A 22,221-nucleotide genomic window follows, 5' to 3' on the forward strand; every position below is an offset into this window, starting at 1 on the left:
AAGATATTTGTCTCAGGATGTAGGGAGTAAAAATTAAAAAAAATAATATATATCTGAAAAACAAATACAAACACCTGAAAATTCCACTTGAAGTACAGTAACAAAAGGTTTACTTCTTTGTTCTCACCTCTGCAGGCTGAGACGAGCCTTGGGTGTTTTTTTTAACTTAATAATAATTAATTTCTAATGCCATGTTCGAGTATTAATCTTTATGCTATTAATTCTGCTCCGTACAAACAGGCCTGCGCTCCCTCTTCTGCACTTACCCGTCTTCTAAATCACTCCCCTCAGTCAAAGGCTGAGCTTAATATCCCGCCCTGTCAATAGCTACTGTGAAAAGGGAGACTTTATGTTCCTCAGGTCTCGTGACAGGTTCTCTGAAAAGCCGGCCTGAGGGCAGCAGCTCAAACTCATTCTGCAAAGGCTGCTCAGGACAGCCTGGCTGGTATTGGCTTTCCCCAGCGCCTGCTTGTTACTCTGATTCTGAGAGCTACACCTGACTTACCCCAATGATCTTATTTGTCAATTTTACAAGGCTGCTGAGCTTTTCTTACAGAGCAGGTCCCACACGGGTTCCAAGAAGATGTTAAAAAAAAAAAAAAAAAAGGCTCATTCGATTGTCAAAACTCTCACAATAGTCACCGAAGATGAAAGTGTCCAAATTAACACGGTAGATTCCAATCTCTCACCACCAGCCACTGTTGGGTTCTTAAACCACAAAAGCAAATCCTCTAATCATAAGTAGTTTGAGTTTCTTGCGGGTGATTACATCTTAAACACATGATTAGAGATCAGAGAGTAATTCTTAAATCAGTTATGTGTTGTATTGAAGCCGATCATGAAAGACCTGTTTTGCCATTACTGAATTTGTTTCCTGTTTGTTGTAGTGTTTGAGTGCATCCCCAAAAGTACGAAACCTTCATAAAACTAATGAAGAGAGTAAAAGATAATTTACATAAATGCTTTTATGTGAAAATACTAAAACACTATTTAGGCCTCATTTGCAGTACCGTCCTCAGTTTTGTATTATCGAACTACTCTTTTTGATGGTGAATCCCATCACAGCAGCTTTTATAAACTAATAAATGTAAACTTCATTACATTGCATCTTACATCTTACTTTACATCGGAAATCCATCTTATACTGCTCTTTGTATGTTTTAGTTTTTATTAATGTCTGCTTTTTTTTCTTTAATCTTTTTTTGAGCAATGTAACAGTACATACAAAGATGTGGAATTACCGTGCATACATTGTACATTGCCTTTTATATAATTTTCCCCCCATGCCCAAACCAACCCCAAGGCCCTCCAAAAAGGGGCAACAGCAGGAAAAAGAACATTATAACAAAGTTTCTGTGCAGCAGAAAATCGATTAAGTACAAGCAGTAACAAATCTGTGACATACAAAAATATTGATTGATTGATTGATTGATGTATTTATTTTGAATATGAATGTCAAACAGAAGAAAATAAATAAACAAAACACTTAAACATAAGACATATAATACATATATTGAAAAGGAGTGAGAAGAAGTACAACTTATAATCTCCCACCCCTTCTCCTTATATAATTAATAACAATAATAACCTTCCTAGTCTAAGCATATCTGTACTATATACCATAATATGACTGATACTTACTATTAAATAATTTGGTTTCTGGCTTTATATGATTATGAGCAAATATCATATGATTTACATAAACACATACTACAATAACACATACATGTAAATACATATTCATACACAGATGTATACACCCACATATATACACAGCTACATATACACACACAGACACACACACACACACACACACTTACCACATACTTGTACATCTTTATAACATTCAGTGATCCCCAACACCTCCCTCATCTCTGTACCTGTGTCTTTGTACCTCCTTTGAAATTCTTTCATGCTTGGACATTGCTTTAGCTCTATATTAAATCTTTATATATATATATATATATATATATATATATATATATATATATATATATATATATATATATATATATATATATATAATATTAACTGAGTCAACAGAAATAGAAGAGAATAAAAGTAACTAAATCAATCAATTAATTAAAAATAAATAATAATAATATTTTTTATTCTTTTTTTATTTTTAAAGACATAGCTTGTAGATACATGTGCAATGCCTACTTTTTTAATGATAACAATAGCCTGCCCAAGGACTACAGGTGGAAATTTGCACTAGTGCTACAACCTGGCACACTACATCTCTCATGTTTAAGGTTAATATATATCGTGCATTGTCCCTGTCTAGATAGATAGATAGATAGATAGAAAATAATAATAATAATAATAATAATAATAATAAAAATGTCTTAGAATAATATTATTCACAAACATATTAGTTTAATTTAAACAATGCACTATTATGCAACAGTAGACAATGCAATAGTCCATTGTTTTGGCTGAAATGTGGGCACTGAGATTGTGTAAAAGTGCTTATAGACTGTTCTCTCACCTAAGAGCAAATCCCACATAAGAAAATAATGATAAATATCAGAATCTTTGTGAAAAATGTGTTGGTCTTAAAAATATAATTTCTATTTAAGAGTAACTGTGGAATGAGTTTTGACTCCGTCTGAAATCCCTTATTATACAGTATGTACATAAAAGCTCTACAAACTTAAACAGAAGAATGTTGTCTCCTGAACACACACTGCTCATGGTGTGAATACATGTCACTTCCTGAAAGTCTCCTTGCCACTCATGTAACCATGGAAACCAGCCAATCTTACCTCTACCAGCATATATGTGTAATGCTATGGACTACCATCTACTGGGCTGTGTTTACCTTCAGTCACTGTCCATTGTTATCACAATTGCATTGCATTATGGGATATTTATACTGGCAAATTGTCCAGAGCTTATATATATGTGATGTTTACACAGAAATGTTCGTGTGTGACTAAAAACCTTGCATTCTTTTTTCTCATTACGATGAGAACATGAAATCTCAGACACTTCCTGTGACCTACAGCAACTCGTCATAACTCGACAAGAACTTTGGTTTGATTCAAATAAAAAACTATGATTCTAGAAAAAATAAATAAATAAACTCACTTACATAATATTTGGCTGGACAACCACTTGCTTTGATTATAGGATGCATTCACCATGGCATCACTTATGCTGCAATGCTTATGTAATCTCACCATAAATGTCACTATATTTATTCCTGTCTTGTGTTGCATTAATTCTATACCAATATGTGTTTGATGGGAGAGGCGGACAGATGGTAATCTCTTCTCCAGCACATTTTAAATATTCTCTTTGAGGTTCAGGTCTGTGTTTAAATGATGTCTCATGCTATTGAACCACTGTTTCACAATTTGAGCCTGATTAATCCTAATATTGTTATATATTTGTGTCATCAGCAAAGGAAAAAAAATCTCCTTATGATCAGACCTGGTCATTCAGTATATTCAGGTTCAAGGTGGGGTGCGAGATGTTTTCCTGGTGCATTTTTTTTTTTTACTATATTGCTTAAAATCCCCTTTACACCCCAATTACAACCAATGAACTAAATGCTCTAACACAAAATTGTAAAAAATGTAGTCACTTGTGGAATGGACAGGACTGAAAAAACACCATCCAATCATTTCAAGCGCCCAGTTGAAATGATTGAACAGTGATATGTCTATCAAACTCAGCTGCCATTTACCCCCCTCTGTGCATACCCTCTTCTTGCATGAATTGTGCATGCTCATAGGTTTGGAGCACTTGTACAGGAAACAAAGTCAGAACCAGAGTTTGACTATATTAGTTATATTAGGATGGAAAGTTCACCAGCAAACTGTTTTGTCACTAACATAAATCACTAGGGAATTTAACATTAGTCAGATAGGTATGAACTGTGGCTGTTCTGTAAGAGCGGGGGTGTTGGAAGAGACTGAATGAGCCAGAGCCAGGCGAATTGTTGCTGTGCAGCATTCATGAACCCTCGAGAACAAGCATTGTGCGTGCCAGTACTCTGGAGGCGTGGCTTCAGGAGGATGTCTGAAGAAAGGGGTTTGGACTTTTGAATTGAGTATTTTCAAAATGTAGCTTGCTCGAACCGTTTTTCTAAGATCTCATACCCCACCTTTCACTGACCTCATTTTATGGACACATAGACCAACCCCAGATCATAACACTGCCCCCAAAGGGCTTATACTGTAGGCACTAGGCATGATGGGTAATCACTTCCTCCACCTTCTCTTCTCATCACTCTGGAACAGGGTCAATCTGGACTCGTCAGACAACATGACCTTTTCCATTGAAACACGGTCCGATCTTTATGCTCTCTATCAAACTGATGGTTGTTTAAAAAAAAAAAAATGAGAAGATACTCATACTACATTGGCTAGAGTTAAAGTTGAAACATATTAATCACTGTAGTAGTTATCCAATGAAAGGATCGTACCGGTAACACTTTACTTGGTCTAGTTTATAATGCATTAAGCGCACATTCATAAGACATTAGAATGCATTTATAATGCATTATAAAAGTCATTACAACAGTTTATGATCATGTAAAACAACTTATACCAAGGTTAATAAAGTATTATAAGTGTAGGCATAATGTATTATAATTTCAGCATTCATAATGTTTTATACATCCATACCAAAGCAGTGTGAAGGAATTTATTTTTTTTGGTGGGGAACTTCTGTTAGGTTTTGTCACTGGTCCCTATACCCGCCTATTTTAGGGATTTCATATTTATTAAAAAAAGAAAAAAAAAAAGTATGTGATTGAATTAACAAAGATTTAGAGCTGCCACATTATTTTTTATTTATGTATGTAACACAACATGTAACACTTCTATTTACTGACTCTGTTCTTTTAATGCTTTATTTTTGCAAAATAAAGAGTTATTAAGAACACTTTGATGTATAATTTTTGACTTACACTTTACTTAGAGCCAGCAGATACTGCTCATACGTCATCATACCTGTGTTATAATATCATCAGTCATCCTGTAACTCATTATTGATATTTATAAGGCATTATTCAGTTTCAGAACCTACATGTCACAGCAGTTCTCTGTGTCTTTGTAACTGGCTAGAGTTATGATGGTTATAATGTGCTGCGTAACCCAGGACTTGAGATTCTTCCTACAAACACTGTTGTCACTTTGGTATGGATGTATAAAACATTATGAAAACAGAATTTATAATACATTATGCTTACACTTATAATACTTTATAAACCTTGGTATAAGTTGTTGTACATGATCATAAACTGTTGTAATGACTTTTATAATGCATTATAAATGCATTATAATGTCTTATGAATGTGTGCTTAATGCATTATAAACTAGACCTTCAAGTAAAGTGTTACCATCGTACCTTTTATTTTAGTTCAATCCAAGTGACAGTTTGTTTGTTTTCATCATGCAAATGTAATATAAACAACCATCTAATTGTACTTTAACTAAATAGTATCTGCATTTCTTTCACTTTGCCAGTGGTTTGTGATCTGGAATAAAACAGCAGGAATAGTGGAAGTTATGGGTTTTGTCGTGTGTCACAGTAGGAGGTGTATCAGCAGGCTTTCTCCCCATGGGCCCAACATTCACTATCTGTCAAAACTGTAGTTTAAGATTGGCTGTGATTTAATAATTTATTCTGTCATTTTATCCAATAGATCACAGCAGTGGTGCTGCTTTCTTAAAGTGAGTCACCCCTGTTTTAACAAGCTTTTCTGATTGGTTTGTATTCCTGTAAATGTCAGTGCACAGAGATGATGGTATTTACTGAGCTCTGCCCTTCCACTTAACCAGTGGTAACCCTTCAAGCTGACTCAGAAGACTTTTAATTACTTTTTAACAGACAAGGTGGTGTATAATGAAAATATCTAATATATTCTTTTGACTGCTGACATATTCCAGTCTCAGGCGATCGATAGTACCATCCTTCTGCATGAACATATAAATATCACGTTGTTTTAATGAAAATCAAAAGTGGCACTTGGGTGAGTAATGTGTTTTAGGTATCGATTCATGCCAGGCATCATCCAGAGTAATCAGGTCATGGTCTTTTTTTTTTTTTCTGTTTCTCTTGTTAGTGTGGCTGTTTATTTGGCACAGAGAAGAGTTTGGATGTGTCTAAAGATGTGATAAAATGTGACATGAGAACTTGGATGCTGCCAAAATCAACCAAGACACAACAAATGTAAAATTTATCAGATTTATTCTGCACCAAGAGATTTGTGATTCATAATGTTTAAGAGGATTTGCGTGCGTGGGGTTTCTTATGGAGTTTATGGATGGTAGGATGTGACTTAAGTACTTGGGGTCTGAGATGAAATTAAAAAGTAATTCGAGCATGATACATAGACATGAATTTATGAAGTCATATTTTCACAATTTATAAATACTGATGCAAATAGATAAATAAATCAGAGCTCCTATCACTTCAACTTTAGCTTGAGTGATTTGCATGTGTTTTTGCATGTATGCAAATCAATCACTTGCTTTATTTATACGCCATTTGTAAGCTCAGCGCATTGAAATTTAATTACCGTTCCCCATTTCCCAGTTCTTCCTTGCACTATGCGTCTGTGTTTGTGTGTAGAGATTAAGGTACAGGCAGGTTTATTTTGTGTTTGTAATTATTGGCTCTCATCACATTTGGAGGAGGTGGTATGCTCTGTCTTCTCAGTTTGACCCATTCACAGACACATGATAGAGCTTAGTCTGTGGGTTTCACATTGTGAATTGTAAATGACACAGGCGGATGTGAATGAACTGAGGGTTTAAATAGAAGCTGTGAAGTTTCGTTTTTATGTGTGTTTAATATCAGTGATCTGACATGTCTCCTCTGTGTTATGACAGATGCTATGCTGCTGGTGGCAGACAGACTGGAGGGACCCTTCAACATTGAAGTGGTTATAGAGCCAATAGACATCAAGATCTCTGAGGCAATCATGACGATGCAGGACAACAGTATGCAAGTGTCAGCCAAGGTACTGTATTACTAGTTACTTTGGGATTCTGCAGTTTGTATGATGTGAACTGAGAATGTTTTGTGCATTTTCACCAAACAGGGCAATACACATCTTGATGCATTGCATTACAATCCTAATATTATTGTACTTAAAAGTCATTTTTGTACCTGTATCATACTTAACACTAGAAAAGCACTTGGAGAGCGCAGACCTCCGCCAAGACAGATCAGTGCCCCCCCCCCCCGATATTTGTCTGTCTGTCCGTGTGCAAGTTACCTCAAAAAGTTATGGACGGATTTGGATGAAAATTTCAGGAAATGTTGATACTGGCACAAGGGACAAATGATTAAATTTTGGTGGTGATCGGGAGTGGAGGGGCCACGGGGGCCCACTGATCTGCCTTGGCAGATGTCTGTGCTCTCTTTTCTAGAAAAGCACTCGGAGAGCGCAGGCCCCCGTGGCCCCCCCACCCCCAATCACCACCAAAATGTAATCATTTGTCCCTTGTGCCAGTATCAACATTTCCTGAAATTTTCATCCAAATCCGTCCATAACTTTTTGAGTTATCTTGCACACACACAGACAGACAAACCAACACCGACAAAAACATAACCTCCATGGCGGAGGTAATTGTAGATTATTTTGCACCCTGTACTCTTTAATTATCTGTTGTTTTTTGTCTTTTTAATCCAGGTCTGTTTTTATACGTCTAATTTATTATAATAAAGTGTGTTTGCCCTTGTGTTCTGTTTTCTATTTCTGTTGTTTTTTTGTTTTTTTTTTACTGTTTGTCATGTTGCTGCACTGTAATTTCCCAGTATAATGACAGATACTATCAATGAGCCTAGTTAAATTAGCACTGAAATCTGATACCTTGGAGTAATCTGATAGTTGTAATAATCGGATATGATATGTTACATCACTTCCATTTTCTATTATTTCTTTTTTCTTTTTTTGCGCATGTGCGTATGTAGCAGTTGTGTTTGTGCGTTGTGTTAAATAGGACAGAAACCAAACCACTTTGGACAATGGCCGTTTAGTCCTGGCAGAAGAGTATACAGTCAGTAAAACCCCAATGTGTTCTTGCACTGTTAAGCAGATAGCACAACAAAACTGTTCCATTTAGTTTTAAAACGAACATAAAGTAGATACAACGCATACCTGGCAGAAGACTATACAGTCAGTCTCATCAGTCATACCCGAACGTGTTCTCACACTGTTAAGCTAAAATAAAAAATTGCAAGATAGCCAACTCACCACGTGTTAATCATGCTATGAACAAATAAGCAAAAACAGTCACTTTCACACAAGAATATGCTCAACTGATAGGGAGCTAAACGTTACACAAATATAATAGTGTAAAACAACCACTTAAATATTAAATTTAGATAAATAATGTAAAATAATGATGGGACTGACAATAAGTGTACCTACCAGGTAGACAGCACTGCAAAACTGTTGCTATCTCCCTGGGGTGCATGACCGTGGTCAGCAGGGGTGCTGCGTTCACTGACGATAAAATAAAATTGTAATTAATACAATAACAGTGTGAGAAATAGCAAGTGGAATCACACATTATATACATTAGCTCCGTTACACATATCTAAAAGAACTGAATAAATTAGATTAACCTGTATACGTGCATGAAGACATCAGAGTATGGGGGGGGTCCAGGCGTATTTAATCTGATTTCTCATTATCAGATAGCTGCTGTTATCTGATAATGCATATCAGGTTATGATGTTTACATGATCACTTGAATAATCTGATAATTTCAGAGATCAGATCATGATCGGGGTATTAGTGTGCATGTAAACTCAGTGTCGTACAATACAACTCATCCCTATTATAATCTGTATTTTCAGTTCAACACAATGCAATTCAGTGCAATATGACATGATACACAAATAATATCATGGTTTGTAATTCAAAAGATAAGTTATTTTGACTAATTTGGCTCCTCTAAATGACTAAGCAGTAAATAATGAACCAACTAATAAGCTTAATTTTTACATATATATATATATATATATATATATATATATATATAAATACTAAACTTATTTACTCATTTTTTATGACTTAAAAATATTTGGGCTTTTTACAAGCCTTTTAAACAAAAATCTCTAACAAAAGATTAAATAAAATATAAAATCAGGGTTGGACATCTCAATGTTTACAATGCATTTGTAACACACCTCAGGCCATGGTAGAAGCCTAAAGCAATGTTTACTCATGGGAAAGTGGCCACGAGACGGTCAGAACTCTACACCGAGGCAGAAGAGATGACATGACATTTTGGAGAAAATATTAAGAAAGGAGGGATCAATCTGACAGTGAATTTTCAACTGAATTGGTCGAAAAAATATAATAGATTAATTGGACACTAAATCCCTTTTTAACTGTATGTGTCAGCCCTGTGATGAACTGGTGACACGTCCAGGGTGTAACGATATCTGGGATAGCCTCCAGCATCCCCTAGAAACCTCTCACAGATTGAACAGTTTGGAAAAAGAATGAATGAATGAATGAATGAAATGTTATTTTAAATATGCAGTGATATTAATCTGTAAATGCATCTCAGTTTCATCCCAAATTGTATCTAATATACGTCTTTTCAGTCACATTTTAAACTTTTACTCTGAAATAGTGGATCGTATGACTCCTCATGTGATCTGATTGTACTCCGACAGTGATTTGCATCAAATTTATGACTCATGTTGTCAGCTATAATTGTAATTTATTTATTTATTTTACAATTATGATGTGCATTGTATAGCATTTGTTGCTTAGACACATGAATTGATCTTAGTACCTTTGTGTCACTGCACTGTCAGTCAATCCTTGTACTAATTTACAGAAGAAAATACATTTTGAATAATTAACATTGGGAACATTTTGTTTTTCTCCGTCATGCTGTCCATGTTTACTGTCTGTGTGTTTATTTTTTTGTGCCTTGGTTTGTCATGATTCATTGCAGACTTTAATCAGACAATCTACAACAACATATTTCAAAATATTTCCTCAAAAAAAAAAAAAAAAATCAGAAAATCCATTTAATGGTTTATTACAATGATGCTTAAGAGGAAAATGAAATCATCTGTAACCTCTTTGAAAATCATAGTGCTCATCCTCAGTCTAAATAGTATAAAACTAAATGTGAAGTTTGCATTATGTTAGAACACAGAAGGGATCCATTATCTGTCTTATCAAAACTTTTACAGTTCAACTTCTTACTCTGATCTTTGGTTGTATTCTGGCCTATCTTCATGCTAGAGGTCAGTATGAATTAGATTTTCACAATCTTTATGTGCTACAGTGTTGAGCCATTGTCTATGGCGCTCCATTCTCACAAAGTCTGGCCAAAAGATTGCTTTGAGATTAAAATCTTACCCCATATTCACATTGCGACTATGGTCGTGACCCAGTGGCCAATGTGAAGAACAGCTCAGCCTTTGTTGTATTGTACCTTCAGTTCTGCTGCAGACCTGCTGAAAATCATTTTTGCTTGTGTGATGTACAGTACAGGAAAATGGAACTGTAATCATGGTGAGGAATTGATAAATATTAGAGGACAGACAGCTGCTTGTCATGACAGGCGTGTAGCACATTAGAGAGCTTCATCACACACCGAGCCAGGGGCCAACAGACGGGCCAGAGAGGAATGTTAATGAGTTGGGCTGTTTTGAGCAGTGTTGTTTGGGCCCTAAGAGCCTGTAGAGGCTGAGCCATCTGAAAACAATCTATTCTCACAATAAATCTCAGAATAAATCTCTGCGCACTACAAATTGATTAATGTCTGGTTCCAGTAGTAGAAAGAGTAAGAAGCAAAAGCACTTCTATTTTTAGAAGCAAACTTGGGCTCTGTATGTCACAAAGGTTTCTCTTGATAAAATGCAGTATTTGTTCAGTGTTTTCTGTCCTGTAAATTCATTTTGTATTGCTCTGACACTGATATATGATGAAATAAAGAAATTTCTCTGTCCCCATGCCTTAAAATTTAAAATCCAATCCTTTTTTCTCTACACTGGAAATTTTTTTCTTTGTCAGTATTTTTTTTTTTATTTCCCACTGAAATCTCATTTATGTTGACAGATTGGTTTTAGTCTGGCCCCAAAAGTGTTTTGACCTAGAAATGCTGGTTAAATGGATGAGATGGTTTCATTTTATGTCTTCAGAGTGTCACATTGCAACAATGGATTTTAGATTACAAGCAAGTTGTAACATTTCAAGGGTTAATTCGTTTTTTGCCACTAATATGATACATCCTGTAAGAGGAAACTGAGGCGCAGTTGAACAGTTCAGACTGACGCTCTATGTGGTTTTGTCTCCAATCAGAGACCAGAGATGATGTTGTGAGCAAATTGACAGAGGCTTTCCAAGGGGAAAATGTCAGCAGAGTACGCAAACTACAACTTTTAGAGATCATAATGGATGAGTATCCTACAAAGAAATCTACTTTGCCCTGGCTCAGTGCAGAGTCTGTGCAGCTTTAGACCCCAGAGAGCCATGGTTTCTAACTATTCAGCAATTCAGTGAGAAAAAAAACCCTTATATTTAGCAATTATGAGAAATTATTGTGTTAATTCTTGAAAACCCAGCAGTTTTCTGAAGAAATACTGGGAAAAAAAAACAAACTGAACACTTTTACAGAGTGTCTGTCCCCTTTTCGTCCTGCATGCTCAGGCTGAAATTATTCTTTGACCTTTATCTGTGGTAATTTTATCTCCCTGTCTTCATTTTAGGTTTTTCAAGGGTGTGGCCAACCAAAGCCTTCAGGAATAGGCAGATCTGCACGTGGCATCTCAGATGTATTTAGCAGCCGCTTCAAACACTTCACCCCTGAAGAGAGGCCGACGACAGCAGCAGGAACAAGCCTGGAAAGACTGGTATATAAAAGAGGATTGGTGTTATAAAATACAGTAATAGTGACAAATATAATAGAAAATTTAGGGTCAGACAGGAGAGATGGCTGAGACAGGAATATGTTACAAGCCTAATGAAAGAAGGATGCATTCATTGAGATGATGTTTGCTAAATAATGGTTTCTCACCTTGCTGTTAATCAGCTCAGATTATTTTTAGAACTGAACAAAAGTGCATGCAGAGCTTAAAGCTAATTTGTTCAGGTCCAATGGTCAGAAAGAAATAGATGCCTGCTAAGTCTCCAGAAGAAATCCTTTAAAACCCCTGTTCTTGTAGTCGATACAGACCCCGGGTTCTTTGTGTATTCCACCATGGCTGTTGCAGTTTAAATGTCATGTCTGGTTCATGTACCTCACTGTATTAGACTGGAGAGGCTGCAGAAAAAAACACACTAAAAAACACATACAGTACATCTACACCTATCTTAGCTGAATATGTTTTAGTCTGTATTCCTTATGGTGTGCAGAAAATATTTTCCTTACAAAAACAAAAAATCTCCTTTTTTCCCAAATTTGCAATATGCTGAGAGTGAGTTTTAAGGAGACTATGACAGGCTCACTGCACAAACTTCAGGGTGGTGAAAAATCCTAACACATTAATTGATGCTATAAAAAGATGTATTGCACCAGCCCGTGCCAGTGAAACACATTGTGTAGGAGGCAGTTTGAGTTGGGCTCCATTATATAGACACACTAGATCCCATAACTCACTAACTCTGGAGTCAACATAATCTGCCTTTACCCCTTTGTTTGTGCACTGATATAGCTCTGTAATCATAGTCAAAAGTCTCCAGGTGATCACATTTTAAATATCATATATGTTTTCATTTCCAAATTATGGTCATAGGTATAATGTTGTTAAAGAAAGTACTTTAAATGGGATCAATAAGCTTTGATACAGTCTGATAATAATAAGATAAGTTAAGATACGATTCAAATGGACAAATTCAATAGAAATATAATATACAAATACAATGAAAAAATAGAGAAGATAAAAAATATATTTTTAAATTGTTAAAGTGACTAATTTGTTAAAGGGACTGAATGACATAAATAGTGATAATAATAGTAAACAAGAACAGCATTCGGAGAGCGCAGACCTCCGCCAAGACAAACCCCCCCCCCCAATTTTAATAACTTCTTCCTTGTGCCAGTTTCAACATTTCCTGAAAATTTCATGAAAATCCGTCCATAACTTTTTGAGTTATCTTGCTAACAAACAAACAAATGCAAATGCATGCAAGCACCTCCTGGCAGAGGTAATAAAGTAACAAGTGTGCAGTCGGTGATATATACAAAACTACTGTGTGACAGTGTAAAGATAATAAAAAAAGTTTTTTAAATTCTGGACCAGAGGTCTGTTTCAATGGAATAATTCATTACTGCATTGCTTCAGGCTGCAACATAATTAATAATGATAAATATATAATAAATAATAATTTTAAAAAGTAATTCATTTACTACCTTTACTACTTATCAAGTCATACTTTCTATATAAACCACTTACGCTTTTGTATTAAACAAACATGTTATGATGTAATCCTTTCTCTAACTAGAAAATCCATTTGTTAAATACATAATTGTCCATTTAAAGAAAAGCTCCATCTCCTCTTTTATGAAGTTTGTCAATTGACAGGATTATTTAAAAAATTATATGCAGTTAAAACAAAGCAGCTTAAAGGCTGTTGTCTCCAATTGGCTCAACATTAAAGTAATGAAAGGAAATAAATGTGTGTGATGGATGCTATGTTGTAACAGTGTAAAATGTTGTCTCATCACTGTTATGTATTCAGCATATCACTTCGTACAGGTATTGTTTAAACTTCTGGCTAAAGTTATCTCCTTTTTTCATGATACACACATCAAACGAAGCATTAAAGTAAAAAAAAAATCTTGCCGAAAGGAAAAAAAATCCACAGGTTCCCCTTCTTAAATAATTCATCATAACACTTTGTCAGACCGACTTGAAAGAGATGGAAAAAACACTTCAGAAAAGTGTTTCTCAGAGGAGCCATTTCAGAATTTATCAACTAACTTGATCACATCTAATTGTGTGTCGTCATGTACTTGTTATATTTATGCAGCAGGTTGAGATCAATGCTAAACTACATCTTTGCTTGGCACCTAAAAGCATCTGGGCTTTGTGTATATTTCTGAATTTTAATTTCAGTGGATGAAATAACCTCTAATATTAGACTGCAGAATAATTGTCCGTGTCAGGCCGCTGCTGCTGTAGGAGTGCTGATCTTTGCACAGATCATATTTGATGACAGCAGATTTTAAACTGATATCACAGTTTGAGATTCATTGTGAAAAAACTGTTTGAGGCACTAAATCTCACAGTGGGATGAGGCTGGTGGATGGAATATTTCAGCACCGCCATTTATCATTTAACTTTTTGCTTCACTAACTAATAGACATTCTCTTGCTCCTATTCTCTCTCCAAGTTTCTCGATTACTCCAATGTCCAATTAAATCTCTTTCTTCTTCATTTCTCTGCTGCTCCCAGAGGGTTGTCTGGAGGACAATGCAACACAGTGTAAGCATTCCATTCCTTCTTCTACTTTCATCAAGTCATCTGTCTTCCCTGTTTTAATCAACCTGCCCATAGAGCTCTGGTTGTTTACTTTATTCAGAGTTAATATAGATTTCGTATTTGTGGCATGGCTGTTTATTTACTTTTGTTTAATTATTTGGTTCTCTAGTCTGGAGGCGACTTGTAATTTGTTGTGGTTGATATGAAGAATTTTCTCGCTTTCATTTGTGAAATAATTTTAGTCTGGCACCATGGTGGTTCTCACAGTCATCTAAACCAAAACCAAGTCATGACAGAGTTAATTTATCGATACCAAGACAAGACCAGGAACTTCAGAGTCAAGACCAAAATATCAACGATTGATATGGTCTAAGAGATGATTCCTGTTGGCAGTAAATATTAAAATGAGGCAGCCCGTGGGAAGACAAATCAAGAAATACGGAAATGTTATGTTTAGAGGTATTTTTTAAACCACAGCAGGGATTTTAACAACAAAACCACTACACAAAAAATGTAGGTATACGCCTGGTTTTGACTGGTCTTAACATGAAATACCGAGTCCAGTTTCTTCTGTCCAAAAGGTGGTATTGAAATCAGTCTCTACTACACATCAAATAAGAATAAGAATAATTCATATACAGCTTTGTTTAAAGGTACCTGTGGTGAATTTTCATTGCTAGCTATTTCAAAATACCATACATCATGCTAGTGGTTCTGTCCGGTAACTTAAGTTGTAGCCCAATGTCAAGTATGTCCAGGTACTAATAAGTCACTGCTCTGTCAGTCAGGTATAGTCAGAGACATGTTGCCTCCCTCACAGGCTGTTCCAACACTGGTAGTGACATAGTAATGTTGTATTGTCCGATTACCTGGGCTGTGATGGACTGGTCACTGACCCCGTGTGGCAGACACCAGTCTAAGATGGCACATTATCGGTCAGTTTTGTAAAAGTGCTGCAAAATGCATAGCTTACAGCTGCACAAACAACAAGCGTGAATGCAGAGTTTCCACTCAATCTTGCTCACTGACTGCTGCCTGTTTACTTGTACTCCATCACCTGGACTCAACACTGGTACGTCACGTAGGGCCGGTAATGTCTGCTCCACATAGGTTCTGCCCACGCAAGTAATTCACATAAAAAAAAAAATCCAGAGTGGTGCATTTATGGTGATTTTTTTTTTTTTTTTTTTTTTTTACTGAATTTGCACCTGATACACAAAGCACAATTAAATGTCATAAGTATGATCAGTACAAGTACACTTAAACAGAAAGACTTAAAAAAAAGGAGTAGAATTTGCAGACCTTATCTCTTTAGGTATGTTTTAGAACCTGACCCCAATCTCACAATCTTTATTAACCAGATAGGATGTAGAAATGACCAAAACACTACATCCTGCTGATGTCAGTGAGTGACCAAGGCCCGTACTGGGTTTAGACGTCCTGTAGGGGGACGTGTAGGTCCTTAAACGTGAGTAATACAGTTAAAAATTCACAAAAATGCAATTAAGATAAAGATTTTCTCTTCTATAACTGAAGTGCAATTCTGATACTGTTTTGTTAAGAATAACGGCAGCATCAAGTTTTTGTTCATTTAAATAGGCAAATGCTGTGAAATGTCATACTTGAAAACACGCTGATTGTGATCATAAATGGGAAACGGACTCACATTTAGTTTGTTTTCATGCCAACACAAACACTGCTCTGACCTTGTTCTATTGTATCTGACACTGACTGCATGTTTGAAAATATTTTACGCTATAAGCACTAGTGCCACTTAAACACCTGTGTTTAGTTTAATACATAAAACGTCTTCAAATACATGAAATGTCACTCAGTTGTATTAATATTTTAAACAAAACCACAGAACCCAAACCAAAGTGCTTTTAATGTCCAAATCTAAGCCCTTAGAGAATGAAATCTGCGGTTTCTGGCGAGTGCTGTACTTCAAACCAACTGTACAAGCAACATCCTTCAAACCATGGAGCCTAAATGTATTTCATCCATTCAAAACTTAATTTCCCAGCACTGGCACTGGTTTCTTTATTCAGAAATACATGAGTGGAGTCACAATTTAGTAATTTATGGATGCAATTTGCGAAATACAGGCTCAGTTTTACCCTGACATGACCTTACAGAGTGCTTCCTCGCATTTGTACATTGTATACTGGGATTATTTTCATCACCAGTAGTGGGAAAAACAGTGTGCACTCGTGCATTTGCTCAATGATCTGCATAAATGTTAGAGATTCCACGCATGGGTATAAATAGGTGGAATAAAACACATTGACAGACTGTCTTTCACAGATAGACTCAGAAGGATTTGGTGGATTTTCTGACAATGAATCTGATTTTAAATCTTTTTTTAATCACTTCATCAGTATGCCTGGAAATTGTTTTTTTTTGCAGTTGTTAATTCAGTGGATCTTTTTGTATAACCCCATCTTTTAGCATCAGATCAAAAATCAAAAAGCAATTGTCTTTATTAATAATAATAATGGATTTATATAGTGCCTTTCTAGACACCCAAAGCGCTTTACATTATTGACCCATTATTCATTCACTCTCACATTCTCCCTCTGGTGGTGGTAAACTACATCTGTAGCCACAGCTGCCCTGGGGCAGACCGACAGAAGTGTGGCTGCCATTTTGCGCCTACGGCCCCTCTGACAACCACCACACATTCATACACCAGTGTGGGTGGCACTGGAGGCAAGGAGGGTGAAGTGTCTTGCCCAAGGACACAACGGACTAACTAGGACAGAGCGGGATTCAAACCGGCAACCCTTTGGTTATTGGACGACCCGCTCTACCAACTGAGCCATGGCTGCCCCTTTAAAACTAACATCACTAAAAAATATATATCACATATAGAAAGTATGATAAATTGTATTTTTGTCTATATAGAATTGGTAGTGAAGTGCTTGGTAGCATGCATTGCAGGGGTGATATTTATTAGTATCTTTGTAATTCATTCCAATCTTGTACACATTTATTGACATGACATCCCAGTGCAAGTTTTTGACATGCATTATGCTAAATTTGTTCTTGCAATCTACATGTAATAAGGGCTTGATTTGCTAAAGCAGTAGCTAATTATGTAGTCAGTGACTGTGGCCTCTCTCCACACATACTCTGTGTGAAGGAGGGATTCAATGCAGGGGCAGGATTTTTCTCAGATTAGCCAGTTTGGCAAAAACATTTCTGCGCCTATGATTAGCATCAAATATTGAGTTTATTTTAAATGAGTGAAAAGCTCTTAATCATTATTCGCTTGTATATTCAGTCATGTGTTTTCCTATTGACTGTATTTGTAGTTTCTTTTTTTTTTTTATATATCTGAGGCCATTCTGAGCCTGTTTACTGTTTGTGATAGTGTATCTCTAAAATCCCAGTCTGTCACCTGCACGGAGAATATGAGATCAGGGTGGAATTAGATAAAAGTGCTTATCCTAATCCACTCTCTTTCCAGCTTACTGCTGAACAGTTCACAACTGAAACAGAACAACAGTCTCTTTCTTGGTTCATTTCATCCACCAGGAATAGTCATCTGTAAAGGTTTTATTGTTTTGTTTTGTTTTTTTAACTGAGGTTTTATCACTGTCCTTCATTACTTTCATTACTTAAAGGAGTTCTATGTAGTACTCATATTCCAAATCCTCAAAACTACCAATAAATCAACACCATGTATCCAAAGATTGTCTCACTCAATGAATGAAATATAAAGCTCATTGTTTACACATACACCCCTGTCTGAAATGCCCTGTCCAGCCTGCCAGAGTTGAATGGACCACCGTTTGACATGACACTGAATAACCCCACCCCCCCCCCCCCGGTCCAACAATCCCACAATCCCTCCCCACCACTCCGGCAATCGCAGACACCTCCCCCCGCTCCCTCTTGTCTTGCCCCCCCAAACAACAAAATGATTCTGGTCATGCTTGTGGTTTAAATAACATTGTGTTTTATAATCTTCAAATGCTGCATAAGCTGATAGTTTACATTATAGCTCTGTTAGCGTAGCTCAGTTTTTACACAGAAAACAGCCACAGTAAAACCACATATCACCTCTGTTTTCTGTACAGTCTGTTTTGTCAGTAGCTGAAGTAGCTGTAATAGTCTGAACTGTGGATCAGCAAATGATAAATTAGCCAAGACAATAACATCACACTATAACTTTACACCTTTATAAGCCTCATAATCAAACTCAGGCATAGAACAAACAGTGTGATTTCAGCCTCAAACTCCATTATTTTCATTTAGAGCTGTGTCCAGGGGTCAAAACAACAACTACGCTTTTAGCTTTGATCGCTTTTTTCACTTTATTTGAAAGTTGTTTCTTAGCAATTCTCATCCCATTTTGGTACTTTCTGATGCTTTGGTCAAAGGCTCCATAGTGTTACTTTTCCTCACCATGGGAGACTGACAGAGTGACTCACCATTTCTTCTAGTGGCACCTTTGACGTGACCTCAGAGTGGTTTATTCTTAAAACTCTAATAATAATTTTTGGTAACTTTCAAAGAAGAAATTCTACATATAGCCCCATTTAAAGTAGTGATATTTTGCTTTTTTTTTAAATGGAATTATGCATTTTAAAACATTTCCCTGTGGTCTACATAAACTGTAAATGCTCTGCTTGGGTCTGAATTCTTCATTAATTCAACTCCACAGGTCCATCGTCAACCCTATTTCTGAGTAATGACACCAGAAAGGTTGTTTTGAGCGCTGGCCCTTTAAATACAATGAGCCACTTCATGCCCCACCCCCTTCAGGTTGTTGGCTGTGCTGCTCTATCCCGCTCAACCACTTGTGTTCATTAATACACCAACAGCTGAACATTTTAGGTATCAGATCGAAGGTTGGACATATTTTCAGCATGGACTACAACCACTACTGTTGACAAACAATTATGTCGTACTTGGAGAAATGTTCGTTGGAAGTCTTGACCTTATGTGTGCAAATGTTGTGACGTAACTAGTTATAGACGTAACAAATTAAGCAGGAATTAAAACAGGTTGTAGAAATCCACTTGATTTTTCCCAAAATTAATATAAATATAAAGATGTCTTTGCAGCACCTGGAGGGTTGAAATTCAAAATGTATGAACTATTAGGGTCCAAATACACAAATAAATGTACCAAAGACTAATAAAAGTGGGTTTAGCAAAATATGACCCCTTTAAAGAACACATATTAATTGATTAAGACATTCCTCTGCTTCATTTTCCAATAGAGGCTGTGATGAGAGACTGGTGATGTACTCCTTACTCTATTCTTCAGCTTTTATTGTTTTACACAATTAGAGCATTTATGGCACCATATGCAGGGAGGAAAGCGTGAGGCCGTAACCTGGGTGTTGACATTTATGATCTCTTATTTTACCAGAGATATTAGCAGATGTTTAATGACAGAGTTCTGACAGGAATGAGTTTGTTCTCTGACAGCCTGAGCTAATGTTGCTGAAAGGACATTACTGTCATTTTTCTATTACCCAAATGCCTGCAAAAATGTGTTAGATGTCCAGATGCAATTCCAGCATTGATTTATTTGACCAACTTCTAAATATTTTGAGCCTCTCTAATGGGGTGTTTGCAGTTACAAAGAAAGTAAATCAGTCATTAGCTGTGGCCAGGCCCTCTCTCCACGCTCCATTTCACATTGTTCTAGCGGGGTGCCGGAGCCAGGAAACGATCTGTTAACGGCCATTTCTCAGGAAGGCAAAACGTGTAAATAAATCATCACTGCTTTATTTCTTCAATCAATCAAGTGAATCTGTTTTTTACAAGCACTAGCTACTGTATGTGTATTTACATATAAGTGTGCATTTATTATTGTAGCCTCACTGCAAAGAGAAGGATTTTATGCAGATTTAGGGCACACACTGTGAATGTCAATGTATGAAAAGAACCCAAGGCTGAACATCCCTCAGCCTCTGAATGGGAGTAGAAATCGCTGTTTCTTCCTGCCAGAATAATCAGTCAATGAGAAATCAGTCCGCCCTGCGAGAGTACAGACACAACTGTCCAAAATGACCAATGGTAATATGGCCAAATTAGTTGAAACTATGAGTCATGCTATAAAATGAGTCCAGTTAGAGCCTTAATGAAAGTCTGGCAAGCACTCCCCGACCCTTCTCTACAGTTTCGCTTTTGTCTTTAATAGCCACGATTTTTGTGCAAATCAGCAGCAAAAGAACAAGTGTTAGACCAGTTAATCGCACTGGCATGCTAATTCAGTAAACTGGGCATGCTGAGCTAATGTTTCAGTAGCAATAAGAACCACGGGGCGCGAGTGCTGTTGGGGTTTCTAAACTTTGTATTACATTGTGCTGACGAAGATTGTGGAAGAAAAAGAACTGTATATTTTGCCGTGTCAGAATTTGACTGCAGTCATTAAATGAAAGGACCCTGTCTCGTGGGGATCAAAATGAGAATGAGAAAAGATATGTTTTGTGTTGCAGTTTGTAAGGGCTCTTTCCTTTCATTCATTCATCATTTAAAGCTGTGTGTGCAGCTCTTGTCTGCATAGTAATTTTGCCGTGGACATGTCTAAGATTGTTGTTGTGCCCCAATGCACCACTTTTGATGCTGTTCTATCTGAATCAGGGTAACAACAAAGGGTTCTGTCACAAAATTCCCTCCCTGTTAAGCGTCTAGAAAGATTTTATATATATTTATATATTCAGTAAATATGAAAAGAATGACACCTGCAAGCACTATTGATTTGGAGTTCTTTAAGAAGCCTGTTAAGACTAAATTTAGCAAAGATAAGCTGTTAAAAACATTAATGTGATATTTGTTAACAGTGTGTTGAATTGAATTGGATAGTGTGAACTTTGTTGTTTCAGAAATTCACCTCCAGGGTTTAATATGAGGTGATGAATCTGTCCGTGGGCGTAATTCTGCCTGTCAAAAGAGATGGAAACCTGACAAAGACTGATGTGTAATCAGCCGTGCTCGTTCAACAGAGACCAGTCTCTGAAAAATGAATTAGGATTAATGTACGTGGACAGACACAACCGATCAATGTGGCCACCTTCTGTCTTCACAGCGGATAAAGGCAGCCTCATTACATTTCCCTCGCCTTTCCACACCTTCTTTAATTCCTTAAAGTTCATTGTGCCAGTTGGCTCTTTTACATAGACCGTTGTTTAACTTTTATATCCTCCCGCTTTAGCTGCTGTTTTTCATTTGTAAGGCTCAGCCAAATCGACACAGTTGCCTTAAAAGGTCTGCGCTTCTCTCATTAAGTAGTCGTCCTTCCAGTAGTTTCATGGCTCCCCAAGTGAGCGATGCAGACACCAATTGAAGCATCACAGACAACGCACGAGGCAGTAAAATGTTCTTTATGGATGTGTTTGTTTGCTATTTTAAAACTCCACTCCCACAAAAGCTTGACTGTGCAAAAAGAGCTAAGAAAGGAGTAATGCCCAGTACTTTGTGTTGGTGTTCGAACTTCTACTGAAGAAAAGAAAAAGCTTTTTCTGCTGTGGACATGAGCATAGTGAGATTTGTCCATTTAAAAGGCAGATAGAGCGGTAAAATCTGAGGTGTAAACTTTTGTTCTGAGGTGTTTTTTGAGTTTTTTTTCCTACTTCACTTAGGTTTCTTACTAGATGAAAGCCAGCCTTTGAAATCTTGCACAATAGTGTTTTTTTTTTTCTTTGCCAACAACAACAAACCAAATAAAGTACTTTATTTTTTAAGCCTCCATTACAGGATTTGTCAAGAAGAAGACTGGCTTTAATGTGTATCTTCTGCATGAACTTTTTTTTTTATTTTTTTTATTTTTTTTTGTAAAGCA

At 36.5% G+C, this 22,221-nt stretch overlaps 1 protein-coding gene across 2 annotated transcripts in view; it reads left to right on the plus strand.

The window, feature by feature from the left end:
* Positions 1-22,221, plus strand: part of LOC115414915 (glypican-6-like) — a 201,354-nt gene that overhangs the window by 159,472 nt on the left and 19,661 nt on the right. The window contains exons 5-7 of one of the 2 annotated variants that reach the window (XM_030128281.1): positions 6,849-6,979; positions 11,707-11,850; positions 14,395-14,424. In XM_030128281.1, coding sequence (XP_029984141.1) covers positions 6,849-6,979; positions 11,707-11,850; positions 14,395-14,424 — 305 coding nt within the window. The remainder of the gene's footprint in view (positions 1-6,848; positions 6,980-11,706; positions 11,851-14,394; positions 14,425-22,221) is intronic. The other variant, XM_030128286.1, reaches the window with a different exon arrangement.

Source organism: Sphaeramia orbicularis, chromosome 3 (assembly GCF_902148855.1).
Source record: "Sphaeramia orbicularis chromosome 3, fSphaOr1.1, whole genome shotgun sequence".
NCBI classification, from domain to species: domain Eukaryota; kingdom Metazoa; phylum Chordata; class Actinopteri; order Kurtiformes; family Apogonidae; genus Sphaeramia; species Sphaeramia orbicularis.